Here is a 22,779-nt window from a genome sequence, read left to right as displayed (position 1 = left end):
GCGAATAGCTTTCATCACTCAAATTAAATTGTCTACTCAAGGCCACACCATCAATTCTTGAGAATCAAATAATTTAACAGGCATGGAGTGGCGACGGCAGTATATCACACCATTTAAATTGGATTTGCCGTTTATAAAATGAAAGTGACCTTGGTTCTGACAGCAGAATAAGGGAACACAATGCATCAGAGGCAGGATGCCTTACACATTTGGGGCTCCTTTACAAGACAGGAAGTGCTTGAGTTCAATTATTAATCTGCGAATAATCAGGACTTCCCGGCAGAGGAACAAAATAGTGCACTGTGTATTTAAAACAGCAAGCCGTCAAACTCCAATAAGGAATGAACAGTGCCAATAAACTCTCATCGGAAGCAAAGCAGCTTTGTAAACATTGCTCAGGAACCGAATAACAACTTACATTCATCCAAATGTAAGTCTGGATGAATCCCCCCCACACACACACACTTTGAATAGCAAACTTTCCTATCTTATGTCACAAACTGCTTTTGATTGGTTTACCCCTTAATTCACATACATATGTATACAATGGAACCTCTACCTGCGACCATAATCCGTTCAGGAGGTCCATCTAGAGGTTGAAACAGGTCGCTGGGAGAGGCACCGCTGTGCGCAGGCGGCGATCACCGCTCCTGCGCATGCGCGACCAGCGGCAAACCCACCGGTTAGTTCTGGGTTTGCTGCAGACGTTGGGCAAAATGGATGCGAGCAGAGGCGGACATAAGAAGAGGTTTGACTGTATATAAAATCTGCTAACAGTAACATCGAGAGCCTAGACAGTGGCTTTACTTATTCTGGCTTTAGAGAACTCTCAGGCAGTGTTTTCTCATTATCATGACGTAAACTGGGTTACAGAGTTGTTGTTGTTGTAATTTTAATCATTTTAAAGCAACAACTGGCTGGCACGTGGTCATCGCTTTGTGCTACGCTGTATGTTAGGCAATGGCTAAAACAATGAAATTGAACTCAAAACTGCTTTCAGAACTGCCCTCTGTTTCAAAAGAGGTTTGCTATATAGCCTGATGCCTGAATGAAAGCAGCCTTGAATGTACAAAGAAGCCACCATGGCAATCTTAAGATGTCATGTTTTACAGAGAGTGCACCTCCTTTACAATGCAATCCTACACAAATCCACCCAGAAATACGTCCCACTGAATTCAGCAGGACTTAAAGGTAAGTGTATAGGGCTTGCAGCCTAAAGCTCAGAATCTATTGGGAACTACCCCCCCCTCTAAATATATGTGTGTGTGTACATTTCAGAAGCCAACCCTGGGTGCATTAAGAGAACGCACCATTTTTACCCGTTCGCAACATTTACCTTAAGCATCTGTTCGTTTTCCGCCGCAAAAAGTGAAACGGAGCCAAAGACTAACTTGAAAAGTTTGAGATACAGGTTGGAGAGCTCCACGTTGGAGCCCATCTCAGGCAACCGATCCAAAAGATACTCCACCAGGATTGTGGCAAACAGAGCTGAGGTAGTTGGGTTGGCCAAAAAAGAATTGGCAACAATCTGTCAAAAGGAGAGAATGAAATAATTAGGAATAACCACTGGCAATGATTTATTTTTTCAAAAAAAACATTTGCTTAACGTTATCGGTCACAGAGTTGATTTCAAATTGTTTTCAAGTAGCTTGTCTTTTTACAGATTTCATTTCACTGACATCCCATTTGATTCCACAAGAAGGAAACAAGAGTAGCAAGCTATGCATCAAATAACAGCTCCTCCAAACCTGTCCATTTCCAGTGAGTACAAGAGCTATTGTCAGTTCAACTTAGTGTAGTTTATTGCTTAACCCAGCGTTTGCCAACCTGCTGCCCTCCAGATGATTTGGACTACAATTCCCATCAGCCCCAACAAGCCCAGCCAAGCTGGCTGGGGCTGATGGGAACTGAAGTCCAAAACATTTGGAGAACAGCAGGTTGGTAAAGGCTGGATCAGCCGTAAAGGTGATAGAATGACAACACAGTGGCATGTTAACAAAGAAATCTTCCAAGCTCAACAGAAAGTTTGTCAGGGCTCACACTACTATCAAGTACACGAAACATACTACCTGAAGGGCATAGTTCTTAGAGATTCTTTCAACCATGTACGGAACTGTCGTCTGGAAGATTTCTTTAAAAGTCAGAGCATTCATCATTGTGAAGACGCCGGCAAAATGCTCCAGGACCTCCTTCTCCTCTTTCATCCTGACGGTCTGGCAATTTGCAACTCGGATGTACGTCTGCCCATTTCCAGCTATTTGAACCTTTTGCAATGGAGACACAAGACAGGATTCAAGTCAACATGCATCCCCACTACCATTTGTACTGGCTTTCCATCTCAAAATATCCAAAGCAATTGAAAAGCTGCAAATTTAAAAACGATTTGGAATAAGCCGCGGAGATTAAAATTACAGAGCAATTAAACAACAGCTAGGATACGTGCCTGATAAATATCCAAAGCTTGCATTGCATATTTGACCAGCTTGATGTATATTTGTGTCTCTTTAGGTTGCAGCTGCTTATTGGGAATGAACTGAGCTTCTGAAAAAAGAAGAAAAGGAATTGAAAGAGAAATTACTTCTTACTACCAAAAAGTGTGCACTTGTGCAACAAAATGGGAAAAACTATAACTGCTCACAACAATTAATCGATCCCACAATTTAATCTGCTCCAAAACTTTAAATCTAAAAAGTGCCCCCCCAATTAATCAGGCATCACATTTAAATATGCATATGACTATTTTTTAAATGGGTGCTTGCATTTCTGTATTAATACACTGTTCACAGCTTTGGGGGCCTTTCACCAGTACACAAACAAAGCCTAATGCAATAAAATCTGCAGACAACAAGCAGAATCTTAGCCAATTCTCCCTTTTCCCATATCACCATAGAGGAGGAATTTCACCTAGAGCACATGCATGCATCACCTAAGCGCAAAGTGTGTTTCTTGTTTCAGAAATAATAACCCAGAACGTGAGAAGAGTCCTGCTAGATTAGGTCAATGTCCCATCTAGTCCAGCATCTTGGTCTCACAGTGGCCAACCTGATGCCTACAGGAAAACCCTCAACCACCACCCAAGCACAGGAACACTCTCCTCTCTTGAGGTTTCCAGCAACTGATATACTCATATGCATATTTTAAATAAATGGGTATCTAAAACCCATATGATAAACTGCTTTAAAAAAAAAAAGTTTGCACCACCCTAGGAAAAAAGCCCAGGTAAAATTCGAACCATGCCACCTTACCACCAGGAGCTTTGCAAGAAGTGATACCCCAGGTAATCGTCTTGACACCGCAGACCAAGGTTTTCACCAAGCTTCGGCAATCTGTGACTTGGAATGTTTGCTTGTCTTCCTTCTCCTTCTCCCCTTGCTTCTCAAAGACAGGCCCCGGGGCAGGGGCCACAGGAGTGGTGGGAGCAGGGGACGGAACAGGAACCGGAGCGGCATTTCCTCCAGCCGGCACGCTGGGCAAAGCGGCTTCTCCTGCCCCAAGTTCAGACTGCGGCTTGCACTTTTTAAAAATCACGGAGAGCTGATAGCGGGCAATGGTGTGGAATTTAAGGACGAAAACCTGGAGGAGGAGAAGCACCGTCACAACAAAGTAAGATTCATCATCTGAGTCTAGGTGTAACACCAAATCCGACCACCAGTGAAAGAGGCCAGAATGATACTGGTGTTCACACACACACACACCTCCCTCTGCTAGAAGGCAAACCATCACTTGCCATTAGAGCCGGACAAACTATGGTTTTGAACTTGCCCTCCAAACTGGGATTACAAAGCAGCTTCAAACTATGGTTTGCAATTCCCTGTATGAAGGGCAAGTGCAAGCCATAGTTTTGCCCATTCAAGTGTAATGACAACTGGTGGTTTGCCTCCTAAACAGGAGGAGAAAACTGCAGCACAAAATAGAATAGAAAGCGAATGGATGAGCCCAAGGGTGGTTTTCAACTCAGGTTTTAACTCAAAGTAGATCCATTAAAATTAATGGAGCTAACGTAAACATTCATTCATTTCAATGGGTCTGCTCCAAGTAAAACTTTGTTGAATAGCGCCTCCAGTCCCAAGTAGGTCAATCTACCTTTTCCATTTAGTTATATATTTAATCCCACCTCCTCAGCACAGAGGCCTCGTTTCTGAGCAGCTATGTGATTTTAATGAATACTTTCATTCCAGCACCCCTACTTTAAATGCCACAGTACCTCCAACATCCTCATGAGGATGTCTCTGCCATTTCCATTTTCCTGTTCGCTCTTGGATCGAATGCAGTCCACGAGATTTAGCAGAAGTTTGCATGACATGGTCTGGATACTGCTGGGCAATGATTCGTCATCAATATTCTTAGCAAATAACTGGACAGCAAGGGAGAGGTCGTTGAGCGGCAAATGCTGCCGGACATGATGAACCAGATCCGCTAAAGTGCTGTATGCAAGGGGCCTGGGAACACACAAAGAACAAATAAACTAGTTACTTTAGCGTAATATCTCCAGTTTACGTGTTGAGCTGATATGTGTGAAGCCAACGTAGACGTCCAACACACAGTGATGAGGAGTGAAATGGTGGTAACCAATGCTAGTCCTACTCACAGAAGACCCATTGCAATTAATAAACAGGCCAAGGGGCCACGCAGTCTAGGATCCTGTTCTCAAGGTGGCCAGCCTAGGAGAAGCATGCACACAGGACCTGAGTGCAAGAGCGACTCTCTCCACTCATGTGATTCTCAGCAACTAGTATTCAGAGGGATTCTGCCTCCAATGGTGGAGGTTGTTGGCACCTGTCTGTCTCGAGAGACAATGGAGTACACCTCCGGAGATAGAGTCAAACCGCTGTTAGCAGCACCCCTGTGACCTCTCTAGGGAGCAAGCCTGGGCAGTCTGCATGGAGGTCCTGGGCTGCCCAGATGGAAAGGTCCCAGTCCTGGCCTCATTGATGTAGTCCAGGCTGGTCCAAAGTCTGTTTCGGGGGCCTAATAAATTGTGGTACAGTGGTACCTCGGGTTACATATGCTTCAGGTTACAGACACTTCAGGTTACAGACTCCGCTAACCTAGAAATATTACCTCGGGTTAAGAACTTTGCTTCAGGATGAGAAGAGAAATCGTGCAGTGGCGGCGCAGCGGCAGCAGGAGGCCCCATTAGCTAAAGTGGTGCTTCAGGTTAAGAACAGTTTCAGGTTAAGAACAGACCTCCAGAACGAATTAAGTTCTTAACCCGAGGTACCACTGTAGTTTATTTCCTGGGGTAAAATCCTTAAAAAACCTCAACAACTGCAACCCTTTAAAAAAGATCAAAAACTTCAATCCTAAAAAAAGTCAACAACTTTCGTTGGCCCTTTGGTCGGCCCCCACAGCCCTTCACTTCATCAAATCTGGCCCTCTTTGAAAAAAGTTTGGACACCACTGATGTCGTCCAAAGGAAAGCAGAGCAATATGTTTGGCACCATCTTGGCTGCAGGAGTTGCCGAAGAAGGCATAAAAGGTGCCATCCAACCGTCTTGGGGACTAAACTTAGTAGAACAGAAAACAGCCATCATGGCACATGCAGGAAAAGATGCCTTGTACAACCATTAACTTATTAGCCTACCACCTGTAGAGAAGACACAATGGAGAGAAGAGAAGGACTGCACCTGCAAGCAATGCCAAACCATCTGCACATTCAGGGACCATTGAGAAGTAGAGCATGAGCACAGACATGATTGGGGATCTCAAATGCACAGAGCTGTAGACTCTCCTTTCTAACAGTTCCCTTAATGTATGGACACCAAGGGACTGGGAGGCCAGAAGCCTGTCATGGGTAGGGTCTATAGGTGTGGTCCTCCTACAGTCTCCTTGGGTATAATGTATACATGGAGGGATAATGAGTGAGCAGCCCTTTTGCCTTCTTCAGTGAATAAATGGGAGCACAGATAGGACAAAGACCTGGTTATGATCTTGTGCACCCACTAAAACATTCCACGCGCTGGCAGCATTAAGAGATAGAGAACAAGCTTCATTACGCACCTCAGGGTTTCGCGGGCCGTGTACCCAGAGCCTATTAGTATGGATTCATCGAACAATTTGTCCATGCACGGAATAAATTCTGTAGTGAGAAGTGACAAGAGAACGCTGTCATGATGGAGGCAACAAAACAAGAATTATTAAGCAGCTTTAATTAATGCAGAAGGCAGTCCAACCTCTGGGCCACCAATCAAACATTTCCTGCAAAATTTAGCCTACCAAGCATGACTTTTAATCCTCGGGAAGTGGCAGTTCTGCCAAAAGTGAATTTAACATGCTGCTCTCCTCAATGAAAAAATGCCGCAGGTATTTACTTAGTTTGCAAATATTTGTTTCCTTAAACTGATTCTGAGCACCCTTCCCAAGTTTACTGGAGTGATACAAACATTTAGAGCCTTCTCATCCCTCTGCAGATCAGCAGAAATACTCCCCTACGAAATTATGTTAAATGTATTAAGGAACACTAGTATAGAAAGATCTGACCAAGATGTGCTTCTGAAACTGTGTATTTCTACACCGTTAATTTCTCTCATTGGTTTAAAGAGCTGAGGGTGGTGAACATGCCATTTTACTTTATGTCATTTTGCTTCACAACAGCCTTGTGAGGTCGGCTAGGTTTGACTGAGAACATGAAAGCAAGAAACATAAGGAGATTAACATGCCCCTTTCAAGAGTCAAACATAGAGGTTACTTTTCATATCATTATGCTTTTGTTAATGAGATAAACGCACTTAATTAGCAATTAAGTTACAATCAAGACTGCAATCCTTAAAGGGAAGTGCAATATTAGGGGGTCTGTAGAGCTGGATCCCATGTGCAGAATTAAGCTAAGCTATACCTTCGGCAAATCACGATTTTATAGATCTATTTAGACAATCCAAAAACAGGTTTTATCCAGCACACACCATAAGAAAACTGGTGGAGAACAAAGAATGACTTCATTGTATACAATCCCATATTTCTGCTGTACAAAGTAGCTGTGGAAGAGTAGTGTAAACTCAAACTTTTTGTTTTTCCACTCTATAGGCTCACCAGCACTTTATGGGGGGCGAGGACTTTGCATTTAACTTGGCAGATTCCAGTTGATGTTACATTTACCAATGCAAGATATTAAATTCCCAGGTACCAGCAGTCTGATTTGACCTGTATGACCGGTTCCAGTTCATAGGCATGGCTGATTTTCTATCCACTTCACGCCAAGTGAAGCGAACTCAAACTAGCTCTGAAATTGCTGTGCTAATTGCACCCACTTGACTCTGGCAGCAATCATAAAGCAACCTTAACAAGAGAGGACTCGTAACACTGAGAACACAGAACCATACCTTGTGACCCACCTCTCACCATTTTCCCACCAACATATTCCAACTATTTAAAATATGCAAAAAGGACATACGGCTCCTCAGGTCCGTGGTCAGAATATGCTTGGCTGCGATGAGAAGCTCCTTTCTCAGGTGAGCTGTTTCTGCAGGACAGTTTGACAGCAACTGCAACATGCCTTTTACCATTTGCTGAGAATACTTGGCTACCAATTCCTGATAAAAGTAAAAATATAGATGCATATATTCCAGCTATATTTATGGCATATATAGGTTAAAATCTCAACTGAATCACACCCTGGTAGAGGCATCAATAAGGCTTACTTCCCACTCTGTATACAGAGGCCCCATCTACAGAAGTGGTGGAGTGCTTGTATTAAGCTGAGAAGGCGATAGGAATCCAACCAAAAACACAAACAAAAACCAAAATTGGGGAATGGGTGAGAAGGAAAGCAAGGAGAGGGAATTCCTGCTTTCTTCTACCTCCTATGAATCCTCAGAAATCCCCAGTTATATGGCTTTGTGGAGAATCATTTGTCCTCCAGGTGCTGCTGAACAAAAACTCCCATAATCCCTGGTCATTGGCCATGCTTACTAGGGCTGATGGGAGTTGTAGTTCAGTAACATTTTCCCCACCCCCTGTGTTATACAAAACATTGTTTTACACATACTTTTTGGGTGGGGTTTCAAAAGTATTTCACTTTTACATGGAGTTTAAAGGTTTCTTATTTTGTTCTCTTTAGATACAGCCTATGCACCCATCGAAAAAAGTTCTGTTAACTAGTGGAACGCATGACTCTCTGCCTCCACCTGTCTAAGAATGCTCAAACCTCTTGAATGTAACTTACCTGATAAATTCTTATTATGTAGGCCAAGAACGACAACGTTTTTATCTGTGCAGCAATGAAGTCAGCATACAGTTCCTTGTTGTAAAGTTTATGCTGCCTGAAAATTGAACGTCAAACAGTGATTTAGTCTTGCCTTTCCTTTTTAAAAAAAGTTACCTCATGAATCGTGTTTCTTCTTTTTTTAAAGCTTAAACGTTACCATTTACATGGCTAATGTAAAAAGGCTTTGCCAGGAGATTTTGTTATGTAACCTTACCTTGCTTGTGTGGACACCTGAATAATAATTGTATTCATGATCAAGGGTACAAATTCAGCCACCACATTATGGATGTTCAGTTTGTACAGCTAAAGAAAGAAAAGAAAACAATGTGTGATGAAAGATGTATGATTGTTGCTTACAAGGCGGTTTTCGAACAAACCTGCAACCCAAATAAGTTCGCAGGTTGATGCCCCAAAAGTTGCAGCCGCCCCCCATTCATACGCCAGATAAGGGGAGGGGGAAGCACTAAAGTTCGGCTAGAAGACAGGGTAGAAATTTAGACACAAGCAGGTTATTTATATGAAGCGTTCCAGTACTAACCTGATACATAAGGACAACAATAATGGGCAGCTCAGCTAGCACCTTCAAGGAGAGAGAGCCTCGAGGAATTATTGAATGCTGGGGGGAAAAACAGAAGCAAAGGGCAAACATTTCCACAAAATGTCTCTTTTAAAATGGGATTTAAAAAAATTAAAAGCTGTTAGCATGAAACACAGTTTGACATCTGCTTTCTTGGATCAGTTTGTTTCAATATAGCTTGCAAGTTTTAACCAACGTTTTTTTTCTTTCTCAAGCTCCAACTTGGTCCACGTGACCCTGCTGAAGACCCGACAAACAGCTTAATGATGCTGGGCAAGTGGAGGATGCAGAGAACATCCTTCAGATGAAAGAGCAGCATCAGACTGTTGGCTTGGTAAGTTAGAGCATGGTGCTGATAATGCCAAGGTCGGAGGTTCAATCCCCATAAGGGACAGCTGAATATTCCTGCATTGCAGGGGGCTGGTCCCTTCCAACTCTATGATTCTAGGAGGACTCACAACCCCTGTGGGAAGTCAGTGAGAGAGAAAGGAGAGGCAGAAAGAACAGAAACCGATGCTGTGTAGGGGAGTGAGAGACTGAATGGGTCAGAAATGCTAAATAAATAAAAACAAAAAGAGTGGTGTCCAGTGATGAAAGTAGATAACCAAACTCTTGGAATGAAGCCTCCACCAGGTGGCAGACAGGAGGTGACATATATTTATTGCTTATAGATGTATTGCTCAGGTGGGGCTCTCTGCAGTCTCCCATCGTGGCACTGCCAAAGTTCATATTCACTTCATGCCAACGCAGATGCACCGTAAACCACAGGGTTCTATTACGAGCTGGAGTCATGTATTATACATACCGTTCTCGTTTCGCTGTCGTCCCGTTCTGGATTTACTTTCACTACGATCGTCGTGATCATACCCACCATTTCTGGAGTAGGAACAGTGTTGTCGGGGATAACCTGAGGATTCTCAAAGTAACGATTCTACAGCAAGAAGCAAAGAGATTTTGAAGCATTAACCATAGCTGCAGATCTCGCCGACTTCACAAGCGCTGATAAGCTTATGGAGGTATGAAGCGCGAATAAAGCAGGGGAAAGCCACTTCTACCAGACTTCGTGGCTGCTGAGGGATGGGATGGGAGGAAAGGAAGAAGAAGAGCTCATTTGGCAATGAGCTCTGACAAAAGGCAACTTTGGCAAAACTCATCGTTGATAATTAATACAGAACTGTGAATATCGTACTAAGAATAGTTCAATAAGCTATTAGCTAACTCTGGATACAATTATCACATGATTATACTGCTGCAATAATGGGCACTGCTGATCGTCTATGATTAAATGTTTGCTCCCAACATCTTTTCTTATAATATGGCATTTTCAATGCCCACACCAAGCATTTCAACATCCCTCTCAATATAAATTCAGGGCTATTACAGTCCCATCTTTCTAATACAGCCCCTTGCAAGAACCATAAGGTACTTTGAACACTTGAAAGCACTATACAAAAAGGTGGTGGAAAGTTGGTGGTGGTGGTTGTTGTTGTTGTTGTTGTCCCGGCCTTTGAATCTCCAAGTGAATCCTGACAAGATTGAGATCTTATGGAGCTGGTGGGTGGGCGATTACCAGACCCGCAAGCTCCTGCCAATTTTGCAAGGCAAAATAATAATAATCAAAAGTCTTCCAGAAGGCATAAAGGAAAAGACACCAAGTTGGGGTAATTTATCCATGATGGGTCAAGAATGTGGATTTCAGAAGTTGAAAAAAATTAAGACCTACCACTACTTTTGGAAGCTCCTTGTAAATCTGTTTCACAAAATCCAAAAAATGATGTATCTGTGGAAAGGGAGAGAAAAAAAGTATGAGTCTATGTTCTAAAAAAACTTTTTTAAGCCATTCTATTTCTAGGTATTCACACTGAACAACTTTAAAAGCATAGGAAGTGAACTGGGCAGGTTCTAAGTACCGTATTTTTCGCCCTATAGGACGCACTTTTTCCCCTCCAAAAATGAAGAGGAAATGTGTGTGTGTGTCCTATGGGGTGAATGCAGGCTTTCACTGAAGCCTGGAGAGCGAGAGGCGTCGGTGCGCACCGACCCCTCTCACTCTCCAGGCTTCAGGAAGCTATCCGCAAGCCTTGCGAGCCCGGCAGGAGTTGCCGCCGGGCTCGCAAGGCTTGTGGGCAGCAGCCTGTAGCCCGAAGCACGGGTCACCCTCCGGAGGGCGCCCCGTGCTTCGCGCAGGTGTCTGCAAGCCTTGCGCGCCCGGCGGGAGTTCCCGCAGGCTCGCAAGGCTTGCGGATAGCAGCCTGTTCTGGGGGCTGGGGGGGGGATAAATTTTTTTTATTCATTTCCCCCCAAAAAACCGAGGTGCGTCCTATGGGCCGATGCGCCCTATAGGGCGAAAGATACGGTAACTAGTTTTAGGGCATCCAATGATTTAGCATGCCCAGTAGGATAACCACTCTCTTGCCAACTTACACGGATACAACAGTATTCATGGATATGTAGGATGGAGCTGCTTAAGAAACTCACACCCAAGTCCCTTGGGGATGCAGAACCCATTGCTCAATTATTTTATGCATTTGCCATGCCTAAGTTTAATTTGGGAACTTAGAATTCCAACTAGTGATCTGAATTGCCTCCATACTAATGCACAGTATGGGAAACAAGCAAGATGAATTTGAGCCCTTAATGCAGGGGGGCAAATATGACCTAATAGGCATTACTGAAACCTGGTGGGAGGAGACTCATAAATGGAAAGAAGAATTAGAGGGGTATAACCTGCTCAAAAGCAACAGACCACTAGTAAGGGTGGATAAGAGGAGATATGATATCCATCTTCACATATCTAAAGGGCTGTCACATGGAAGATGGAGCAACCTTGCTTTCTCCTGCTCTGGAGGATAGGACTCAATCCAATAGGTTCAAATTACAAGAAAGGAAGAACTTTCTGAGAGTAAGAGCTGTTCAACAGTGGAACAGACGTCCTTGGAAGGTGGTGGATTCTCCTTCATTGGAGGTTTTTAAGCAGAGCTGAGATGGCCATCTGTCATGGATGCTTTAGTTGAGACTCCTGCATAGCAGGCTGTTGGACTTGAAGGCTCTCAGGATCCCTTCCAACTTAACAATTCTGTGATTCTATATGTTCTCCCACTTGCAGCCTCAAGTGGTAGTTAAGATTCAGAGTTATCACCTTCATAACAGCCTTAATTGTAAATGGTTGGAGGAAGCCATTTTTTGAATATTTATTTCCTCCCCAAGTAGCACCTCCCTATGCCCCATTCCGCATTGTTCAGGAGCACCCACCACCACCCACCCACCCCACTGAGATAGGAGAGAGCCTGGACACCATGTAGAGCATCACCTAAGGGACCTGGTCCATTACACATCCAATAACACAGGCACGTCCAACAGGTAGATCATGATCTACCGGTAGATCACTGGATGTCTGCTGTAGATCATCAGTAGATCACTGGCTCCCCCCAAAGCAGCTCAACTTAAAGCTCCTCTTAAGCTCCTTTTTAAAAAGCTCAACATTTTTGCCCTGCACCCCCCAAAAAAGCTCAGCAACTTTGACCTGAATCCCCAAAAAGGGGGTAGATCACTGCCAGTTAACTCTGCATGTAGATCGCAGTCTCTTGGGAGTTGGCCACCCCTGCTGAATAACACACACCCAACACTCCAGAGAGGCAGAGGGGAGCATAGGCAAAAGGAGGGGACAAGACCCTTCCTTATGTGAACTTAACAGCACAATTCTATATACATCTACTGAGAAGGAAGTCCCAATGAGTTCAATAGGGCTTCTTACTGAGTACACGATTGCAGCCTAAGTTTACTCATCCAATAAGATAGTGTGTACTGTAATAGTAAAACAGAAAGCAAATGATTCCTTTACAACTATTCTAATAATTTATGAAATCTATCCATAAAATCCACAACTTTTTCTCATAACTTGAAGCTTAAGTACTTAATTACAATATCCTAAGGTTTCTGAAACCTCCCAGAGATTTCATAAGGAGACAGCAGCACTGGTACAATTCTTTTCCATTGTATTTTCAAATATTATTAGATTATGTTTCTAATATAACAAAGCACAGAATCATAGAACTGTAGACATGGAAAGGACACCAAGGTTCATCTAGTCCAACCCTCTGCAATGCAAGAGTCACAAATCAAATATATCCAAGCAGTAATACAAAAATAAAACTTTAATAGTACAGGAGACAGTAATTTACCTCTTGTGTGATTGGTGGCCGGAACTGTTTGTGCAATTCAATGATTATCCTCAAACAAATAAGTACATTTTCTTCATTTTCAGTCTAAGTGTAGAGGGAAAGAACAGATTTATTATTTCACGACTGAATTCCTGAACATTTTAAATAATGTTACAGTTGTCAATAATTTCTGAATTATTCAGAAAGGTGTATTTGCTTCTGTGAAACAGTAATTCCTTAAAAGAAAAATCTTTGTTGTCATTTTGTTATGAGAGAAGAAGCCCAAGATACATAGAGACTTTTGTACAGTGGTGCCTCGCAAGACGAAATTAATTCGTTCCGCAAGTCTCTTCGTCTTGCGGTTTTTTCGTCTTGCGATGCACGGTTTCCCATAGGAATGCATTGAAAATCAATTAATGCGTTCCTAGGGAAACCGCCTTCAGACCAGGTCCGGGGACAGTCTGTCCCCGGACCTCTTCTGAAGGCTGGGGGGCGCGGGCTTCGCAGCAGCGCTACGAAGCCCGGCGGCTGGGGCAGGTGTTCCCGCCCCCCCCTGCTTCGGAGCAGCGTTCCGAAGCGGGGTGGCTGGGGCAGGTGTTCCCGCCCCCCCGCCCGGCTTCGCAGCAGCGCTACGAAGCCCGGCGGCTGGGGCAGGTGTTCCCGCCCCCCCACCCCGCTTCGGAGCAGCGTTCTGAAGCGGGGTGGCTGGGGCAGGTGTTCCCGCCCCCCCGCCCGGCTTCGCAGCAGCGCTACGAAGCCCGGCGGCTGGGGCAGGTGTTCCCGCCCCCCCACCCGCTTCGGAGCAGCGTTCCGAAGCGGGGTGGCTGGGGCAGGTGTTCCCGCCCCCCCGCCCGGCTTCGCAGCAGCGCTACGAAGCCCGGCGGCTGGGGCAGGTGTTCCCGCCCCCCACCCCGCTTCGGAGCAGCGTTCCGAAGCGGGGTGGCTGGGGCAGGTGTTCCCGCCCCCCCCCCCGCCCGGCTTCGCAGCAGCGCTACGAAGCCCAGCGGCTGGGGCAGGTGTCCGGGATCTCTTTTGAAGCAAGCGGCTGCGGAGAGAAGCGATCTCCCCGCAGCCGCTTGCTTCAAAAGAGGTCCGGGATCTCTTTTGAAGCAAGCGGCTGCGAAGAGACGCGATCTCCCCGCAGCCGCTTGCTTCAAAAGAGGTCCGGGATCTCTTTTGAAGCAAGCGGCTGCGAAGAGACGCGATCTCCCCGCAGCCGCTTGCTTCAAAAGAGGTCCGGGATCTCTTTTGAAGCAAGCGGCTGCGGAGAGACGCGATCTCCCCGCAGCCGCTTGCTTCAAAAGAGGTCCGGGATCTCTTTTGAAGCAAGCGGCTGCGGAGAGAAGCGATCTCCCCGCAGCCGCTTGCTTCAAAAGAGGTCCGGGATCTCTTTTGAAGCAAGCGGCTGCGAAGAGACGCGATCTCCCCGCAGCCGCTTGCTTCAAAAGAGGTCCGGGATCTCTTTTGAAGCAAGCGGCTGCGAAGAGACGCGATCTCCCCGCAGCCGCTTGCTTCAAAAGAGGTCCGGGATCTCTTTTGAAGCAAGCGGCTGCGGAGAGAAGCGATCTCCCCGCAGCCGCTTGCTTCAAAAGAGGTCCGGGGCAGCGGGAAGAGCTGCCCCCGGACCTCTTTTGAAGCAAGGGGCGGTGGGGAGAAGCGATCTCCCCGCCGCCCCTTGCTTCAAAAGAGAAGACCCGCTGTCCCCGGGGCAAGCTTCGTTTTGCGAAGCAAGCCCATAGGGAAATTCGTCTTGCGAGGCAACTCGAAAACGAAAAAACCTTTCGTTTTGCGAGTTTTTCGTCTCGCGAGGCGTTCGTCTTGCGGGGTACCACTGTACATGAAAATGTTATATAGATGGTATCTAACACCTAGTAGATTGCCAAATACGCATAAATCAAAATCGAATAAATGTTGGAAATGCAAAGAAAAAGAAGGTACTTTTTATCATATGTGGTGGTCTTGTAGTAAAGTTAAAGCTTACTGGGAAATGATATATAATGAACTGAAAAAGATGTTTAAGATAACATTTGTAAAAAAAACAAAAACAAAACAGAAGTTTTCTTCTTGGGAATTATAGGTGTATAGAAACAGTATAGAAATTTATTTATGTATAAAAGAAGGGAAATCGTTTATTGAATATTTACAAACAAATTGTAAACTGATAAAGACACTGGCAGGATTACTGTAATAACCTGCAGTTTCAAAAGAACATATAATCAAAATAGATGAATAAAAGATTAAGTTGTTAATTTAGAATATGCAGGAAATGATAAAATAAATTTAAGGAACTGCAGAAAGAGGAGGAAGGAAGTCGAGGTTTGAAATGTTAGAACTATTGTTAAACTATTGAAATGTATATAAACATAAAACTATAAATAAAATTATAAAAAAATACAGACTTTTTACAACAATGGGGACAACAATAAAACATAATAAATTAGGAAAGGAGGAAGGGGAAATCAGGATGTAGCAAAAACATGCAATGCAGCTTTACACAGCGATCATAGAGCGGAATAAGAAAGTAGGTTAATCTTCTACAAAACCTCTCCACACAAGTAACCTGGAAAATTGGAGGTTTGGTGCATTTTGCATCTCAGTTGACAAATGATTTTTTTTAATGCCACATAAAATGAAAACGGTATATTTTTAACTTGCCCCTAAGGGCTCTCATTCACTGCATTGTTTCTCATATACAAGTACATTGGAGTAACAGAACAACACATGACATTTAAATAGTATTCCATCACTTCTAGTTATCTTTCCAGTTATGAAGTTTCAAAGGTAGGTAAATCCACAACAGGAGTAATTCTTTAAAAAAAAATATGTTGCTAAGATTGTATTTTTAAAGTACAGTACCTCTAGAAATCTGAACATCACAGATAAGATATTTTTGGTGTGCGGTCGAAGATGTTCATTTGTTGGTATTCTATGGATTATTTCCAGAACTAATTTTCTCAGTTGCTGTCGAGGGATCAAAGAAGAAAGAGGGTCATCAACTCAAAATGTATAACTCAGTGAAAAGTCATATGGTAAAGCCCTAACAGCTTGAGGAACATGTCAAAGAAAAACACACAAATAAAATCCCAATATGCATTAATAGCAAAGCTTCCTTCTGGTTTGCCAAAAGGGCTCATTGAAAGACAAAGCCTGAGAGAAAGAGAAGAGTTCGTTTCAAAATATACCTGTGCTGGCTTTTCCTGCAAAAATTGAACCTCTCCATCCTGGAGAAAAGTAAGGAAGCGAGGAATGATGTGTTCCAGGAACGTGGAATACTGCTGGGATGACGTCACATTCTAGTAGGAGAAAACAACGTTTTAAGGATCCTTATTTCAAACATGTATGCGATGTGGAATTAAGTATTTTAGTGAAAACATGGCAGTCAAAGGTTTCATAGCCAATCACTTCAAGCTGCTGCAGCTACTAAAACTAAACAAGCCAAAAATTCTTCAAATTATTTTGCTCATTTTGAGGACAATTCATACATATTGCCAAGCTAGAATAGAGGGCTGTGCAAACGGCCAACTAACTTGCAATCCCATTGCCTCCTTCCCAATACTTGAACTTCAGTGTGTTTCAGCAAGCCCACAAAAGTTAGTAGCCTGCTCCCCTTACAAAAAGAACATTTACTAGCATACTTGTGATTTGCCTTGCAATGCTGGCTGCAAAAAAAACAGAAGCCCCCACCACTGTGGCCAGCTTGCAAATGCAGATTACTGGCCTCTTAGCAGAATTGTTTTTTAAAACAAAAACAAAACCTACAAAGCAGTATAGCAGTGGAATGATGGAGGGATCCAACAGTGCTCCACCAGTTCACTGTGGTTCTGGGTTGGTTAAGGAGGAAGAAATTTTCCTTCCTCTGTGGCCAGAACAGGAAACCAAGCAGACTGATGAAGGAGAGATGGAACAATCTGTCCCTCCTCCACCAGATCAAAACTCACCTGTATGGTATATGGGCTATGGCTCACAGCAAACGTGTTATACTCAAGGATGGCTTGATTTGTGTCTCTGCACCAAGCCTAAGTAGATTTGGGGGCATGGGACAATTTTAACTGTCCTGATCAGATTTCAGTTGGGTGGGTCTCTAGTAGAGAAGCCACCATACATAATTATTGTTGGAAATCTCTCCACAAAGGTCTACAATGTTTAGATCAGTAAGACAGTGATCTGATTTTTGTTACCTCAAAGTTTTCGCTGACTTCTTGCATCATCTTCAGCTTTGTTTCATCAGCTACAAATCAAGAATGGAATAATAAAAAGAAAGAAAGTTAAACGACATGTTTGACAGATATTGAAGAAATGCTCTTTGACCGCACTCCAAGAAGCAGTCAGATCTTATCAGTTTGGCTCTCATGACCCAAATTGTGAATTCCACAAATCACAACTCTCACTCAAACACACCCGCACTCGTCCATCTCCACGCAGTCACACACAAGGTTACTTTTTCAGGGTTCAAGAAAATATTTTTCATCATTTTGCTTCTTCATTAAAGCAAAGCTTAAGGTGACGGCGGAGTTTACTGAACCATGGCCTGGTGCAGACACAACTCTGGCTCACTCCAAATCCTGATTTCTTGGTCAGGAACCAACCTCAGGCACATATTCCCTTCACTCTCCAAAACAATTTCCTTTTCTCCCTGAGGACCTTAATCACAGTCTAGCATTCACTCTACAGCAATGCTACTACCTAAAAGTGAATACTAACCAGGTTTGCTATTCACCCCAGGTTTGCAAACCCACTTCAAAATTAAGATTTCACACTGTAGTAAAGATAGGGACTCCTGCTAGCATCAAGCATGCTCAGGATTGGTACAGTTAAAATTCAAAATTGTGCTTAAGGCCAATAAGAATTCACATATGACAGGAATTATGAAGGTTGAGCACCTTCCCAAATTTAGGTTCTGATTTGCAGGCTGCAATTTGCAAGAGCCAGTGATATGTCTGCACTAGGCCAGTGTGAATAACTCGTCTAGCAGAGGAAGCAAAAATAGAAGAAGAAAAAACCTGAAAATAAACTTACGTGTATTGACATCCGTTAGAGCTGCCACAAACTGGAGGTATTTTTTCATTAAAGTGGTTTGGTCAACCACAGTGGGTCCTTGCGTTGAAACAAATGCCATTTTTCCCTTGTTTGAATGTAAGTTATCACTTACAAAGAAGAGTTAAAGACCTCAAGGATCAGTCAGCCTGTTAAAAACAAAATGCAAGGCTACTTTATCAAACAATAATAATAATTTATACCCCACCCATCTGGCTGGGTATCCCCAGCTACTCTGGACAGCTTCCAGCAAAATATAAAAAATAATAAAATGTCACAAACATTAAAAACTTCCTGATACATGGCTGCCTTCAGATGTCTTCTAAAAGTTTTGTAATTCTTTATCTCCTTGGCATATGATGGGAGGGTGTTCCACCGGGAGGGCACTACTGCTGAGAAGGTCCTCAAGGGGTGGACCTCAGTGTCCAGGCTGAAAGATGGGGATAGAGATGCTTCACCAGGTATACAGAAGCTCCTTCTGCTATACTGAAGCCTGGTGTCAACACACGCATAGTGGGCTACCAGGATCACCCCAACCATCCACATAGGATGCTTCAATTGCCCTTCATGCATTGAATTTCACCTTTGCATAAGGAACGGCTCACCTAGGTCCACACATGAGCAGGCCTCTGGCACACTATCTATATAACTCATTTTTTGCCGTATAAGGACCCAAAGCTCCCATTACTACATTTTGCAACCAGCCGAAATGTCCAAACACTTTTCAAAGACAACCAACCCCACACACTGCAGTAATCTAACCTGGATGTGACCATGGCATGTTGAACCGTATTCAGATTTCCTAAGAAGGTACTCCAAGCCTATGAACACTGACTCAGGTGTAAGAACCACTGTAGAAAGTGGACTGACTTCTAAGCTAACATGCTTGGGATCCAGATGTAAAAGTGCCTTTTCTGTACTTTTCTGAGAGTAAGCAGAAGCCAAAATGTGACTGCAGAACAGACTGACGTAATGGCTGTATACTGCCTGCGCTTCAACTTATGGAGGGGGAAACAGAATTACCTTAGAATGAGCTAATGTTTTCCTTCCTTGCATGTGTGACATTGAAATAATTATTTGGGGACTGAAATGAATTCTGCCCACTCTGTTGTCAAATACGACTGACAAAAGTTTTGAGGGTGGGGCATATGTGAATCCAAATAAGATGTTTTAATTTTCCTCTCAAAATATTTGTTATATAAATTATTATTTATATCAAAAACTCCTATCCCAGTTCTCTCTTCCAAAAAGAAGTTGCTTGAAGCAGTTTTGGAGAGATAAAAAGAAGCACAAAAATAGCAATGATCAATTATTTAAAAACACCATCACCGGCCTAAAAGCAGCAGCAAAGGAATAAAGACACAAAAAGCCAAAACTAATAATAAACGTATCAAATTAAGCAACAACAAAAGCAAAGGCTTGTTTGCAAGAAAATGACTTCAGTTTGCCATATATTTATTTTGTAGGCATTCCACTGCAGTAGTTGGAAGTCCTTCATTAATCATTCTTAGGGATACAGTGTTTGGCCAGACAAGAAGGTCAGCCAACATGATGCCCTCCAGGTGCTGTGAACTACAACTCCCATAATCCTTGACCAAGTAATGGCTAGTGGTCAAGGATTACGGTAGTTGTAATGTCTGGAGGGCACTAGGTTGGGAAAGGCTGCTTTAAAAACACACGGGCTCAGACCCAGGAACACACAAGTGCCTCAAAGGATGCCCACTTCTGTTCTAAAGTGCTTGCTATGGTGCATTTGTGTATCATCTCTAGAACTAAAGCCAGTGGGATTCTTTACTTGAAAACTAATTACACTTAGGAACATTTCCATGCAATTGCTCAATCAATGTTTACTTAATTAGGTGACAGGGTCATCGTTCTATTTAAAATATATTAAGGCTGTAGCCAATGTTAGTCCTACTCAGAATCAATCCACTGAAATTGATGGACATGATGACTAACTTGAGTCCATTAATTTCAGTTGTGTCTACACTGAGTAGAACTTCGTTGGGTACAACCCATCATGCAAAATATTAATGGAGCAAAACCAGTTGTTGTTGTTGTTGTTAAAAACCTTGAAGACCTTAAAAAACTTCAAAGACTACTGGAGAACTTGAAATGGTTCAATTCCCCAATATCAGTCATTGGCCACAACACAACCTGGGCAAACGTGATGTTTTCAATTGGTAACCATTCACATGCATTAAAATAGCTGGGTTTTAAACAATATGCAGTAGCATGGGAGCATGACTGCAATCGCTGTTGTTAATGCAGGAGAAATCCTGCCATTTAAACAAATACGTTTCAGCACTGGGCCAACTTTTTGCCACTGAAATTTACACGCTGAAATTCAAAAAGTAACATGTCTGGTCTAAGGCAAACCTTACTGCTGTAAGGAGGATAAATGGAGAAAGACACATCCCCTGTTCATCAGAATACAAATTTTGACAAGTAAAGATATACCGTAAATGCTTCCTCTCTCCTGCTCCGTTCCAATTCAACATGAGATCTTATGTTGAAGGGTGGTATATAAACAAACAAACCCTTTCTACATGAAAGCTTGCCTCTGTTTTAGACTGTTTGCCATGCCTCTCATCCAAACAGACCCCCTGCCCATATACAATCTACAAAACCTCCACTGTCAGAGGCACTATGCCTCTAAGTATCAGTTGCTGGTAATTGGCAGGATGGTAAAAGTGCTGTCAAGCTCAGGTTCGGCTTACAGGCTTCCCACCAGCCCCACTATACGAATAGGATGCTGGACTAGATGAGCCACTGGCCTGATCCAGCAGAGCACCTCTTATGTTCTTAGTCCCCCTAAACTGCTCTCACTTCACTTCTCTAAAGGAGCAACCCATCTGGGACCCCAAGGGTCATCCAGTCTAACCCCCTGCAATGCAGGAATCTCAACTAGATCACACCTACGGAATCTTGCAACCACAATGTGCCAGGTCTTAAAAGGAAACACAGCTGGTTGGACTTCCTTGGACTCCCAAGTGAGCATGCATGGTTCTACCACACACCCCACAATTTATCCTCACAACAACCCTGTAAGGAAGTTAGGCAGAGCAGCAGCTGCTTGCCTAAAAGTCAACCAGTGCAGACCTGAACCCAGATCTTCACAATTTTAGTTGAACTGGCTCCCACAGGAGGCAGTGAGGGCCACCAAGTCTGCTACGCCGGATCCTTCCATCCTTACCCCCACCCCGTTCTCCTTTCACATAAGACCCACGTACTACGTCATCTACACAACAACCCCCCCTGTGAGGTAGGTTAGGCCGAGTGGCAGCGGGGCAAGTGGGGATTCGAACTCGGAGCTCCTCGGCGCTCAGTCCCTCAACTTCCTGCCCCCCTCCAGATGCCCTGAGGACTCCATCTCCCATCAGCCTCAGCCAGCGTGAGCAGCGGCGAGGCATGACGGGAGCTGTAGTCCAGTAGCCACCCAGCAGGCGGGAGCGCAGGTGAGGGAAAAGCCGCTCTAACCACGACGAGGCGTCAGGGGCCCCTCAGCGCCTTCGGCTGACTCCTCCCCCTCGCAGGCCACGCGCGCAGCGGCGGACCAATCCCCGGCGCCCGTGCGCTCGGCCCCGCCCCTTTCTTCCCTCCACAGCAGGAGCCCCGCCTCCTCCGGCCTCCCTCAGAAGCTCCGCAGCCACGCCCACTTTCCTCTCAGAACGGGAGGGGGACTCGCCTCGCCCTCCTTTCTTGTCCCCCCTCCCCTTTCCCCTCGCCCCGTTTCCTCTCCGTTTCCCCCCCACTTTCCCCTCACCAGTCCAGGCCGCGCCGGCTCCTTCATGCCTTCCTTTGTTGCCCCCGCGCAGCAGCTGTGGCCGGAGCAGTGACGGCGGCAGCAGCGGCGCATGGGCGCCTCTCCTCGCCTGCCCGCCTGCCTGCCTCCCCCTGCTGCTTGCCCACCCCAAAGCGGAAGCACACCAAGCGCCACTTCCGGTGCGCTCTCCTCGATATAGAGATACGAAAGGTCAGAGCGAAGCGCTCCTACCACTTCCGGCCTCCCGTCGAAAACTGGCTTTCCGCTCTCTCAGGGCAAAAGGGATGTCAGAAAAAGGGGCGGGGTTCATCAATGAGCGGCTGAGAGCCCGAGCGGCGCCGCTCGGAGCCTCCAATTGTTCACCGGAAGTTTAGGTTGCAAGGTCACTCTACAACTTTTCCTATATTTATGTCCGTCCCTCTTCTTCCACCAATCAGCGCGCTGCTGTCTTCCCCCCCCCCCCGCTTCCCTCGGCGCGCAGGGCAATCCTATGCAAACAGTGGGGCGCGCAGCGCAATCCTATACTGTAGAGATCTTTACTGGGAAGTGCTTCTATGTTCGGTAGGGCGTGCTCTGTAATAAGGGTGTGCAAAGTGGTTGTGTACACCTTATCTTCCTTTTTTCCCTTAATGTTAAGCATCAAAATCATACCTATACATCAATAAACTTAACAACAACAACAAAACTCCCCCCCACCTCTCACCCGTGAATTTAACGAAGTACATTAAACAACTATGGTCCATGCGTAGATGAAAGATGCCAGTTTTATAGATTGTCAGACAGGAAAGTAATGCAAGGAAACCATAATTCCATACAATTGTTGGGAGTCTTGAGTTCCATTTGGAGCTTACATATATTTTCTAAATTTCTCCATTAATGCCGCCACTGTCCATACATTTTGTCTCCGTATGGAAAGTTGTAAGTACCCTCAATTTTTCCAGCTTTGTGCAATCAGTTGTCCAGCTGCCACAAGCAATAATGTTATTAGTTCCTTAATTTTCAAGAAAAGTAAGGCTGCGATCCTAACATCTCGTCCTGA

The 22,779-nt window shown here is 44.4% G+C and overlaps 1 protein-coding gene across 4 annotated transcripts in view; it reads right to left on the bottom strand.

The window, feature by feature from the left end:
• Window positions 1–21,882, bottom strand: part of TRRAP (transformation/transcription domain associated protein) — a 159,371-nt gene extending 137,489 nt beyond the window's left edge. For 3 of the 4 annotated variants that reach the window (XM_081889018.1, XM_081889020.1, XM_081889021.1), the window contains exons 1-18: window positions 21,741–21,882; window positions 17,957–18,123; window positions 17,119–17,168; window positions 16,123–16,233; window positions 15,797–15,901; window positions 12,962–13,045; window positions 10,504–10,560; window positions 9,586–9,711; window positions 8,742–8,819; window positions 8,418–8,506; window positions 8,162–8,258; window positions 7,391–7,529; window positions 6,001–6,079; window positions 4,205–4,439; window positions 3,246–3,573; window positions 2,444–2,541; window positions 2,070–2,264; window positions 1,337–1,528 (exon numbers count right to left, since the gene is read on the bottom strand). In XM_081889018.1, the coding sequence (XP_081745144.1) occupies window positions 1,337–1,528; window positions 2,070–2,264; window positions 2,444–2,541; window positions 3,246–3,573; window positions 4,205–4,439; window positions 6,001–6,079; window positions 7,391–7,529; window positions 8,162–8,258; window positions 8,418–8,506; window positions 8,742–8,819; window positions 9,586–9,711; window positions 10,504–10,560; window positions 12,962–13,045; window positions 15,797–15,901; window positions 16,123–16,233; window positions 17,119–17,168; window positions 17,957–18,056 (2,163 nt within the window). In that variant the 5' untranslated portion in view covers window positions 18,057–18,123; window positions 21,741–21,882. Of the gene's footprint in view, window positions 1–1,336; window positions 1,529–2,069; window positions 2,265–2,443; window positions 2,542–3,245; window positions 3,574–4,204; window positions 4,440–6,000; window positions 6,080–7,390; window positions 7,530–8,161; window positions 8,259–8,417; window positions 8,507–8,741; window positions 8,820–9,585; window positions 9,712–10,503; window positions 10,561–12,961; window positions 13,046–15,796; window positions 15,902–16,122; window positions 16,234–17,118; window positions 17,169–17,956; window positions 18,124–21,729 lie in introns of all 4 variants that reach the window. The other variant, XM_081889019.1, reaches the window with a different exon arrangement.
• Between the last annotated feature and the right edge of the window lie 897 nt (window positions 21,883–22,779).

Source organism: Podarcis melisellensis (genome assembly GCF_964234715.1).
Source record: "Podarcis melisellensis genome assembly, chromosome: 14".
NCBI classification, from domain to species: domain Eukaryota; kingdom Metazoa; phylum Chordata; class Lepidosauria; order Squamata; family Lacertidae; genus Podarcis; species Podarcis melisellensis.
This window is presented reverse-complemented; position numbering and strand designations above follow the sequence as displayed.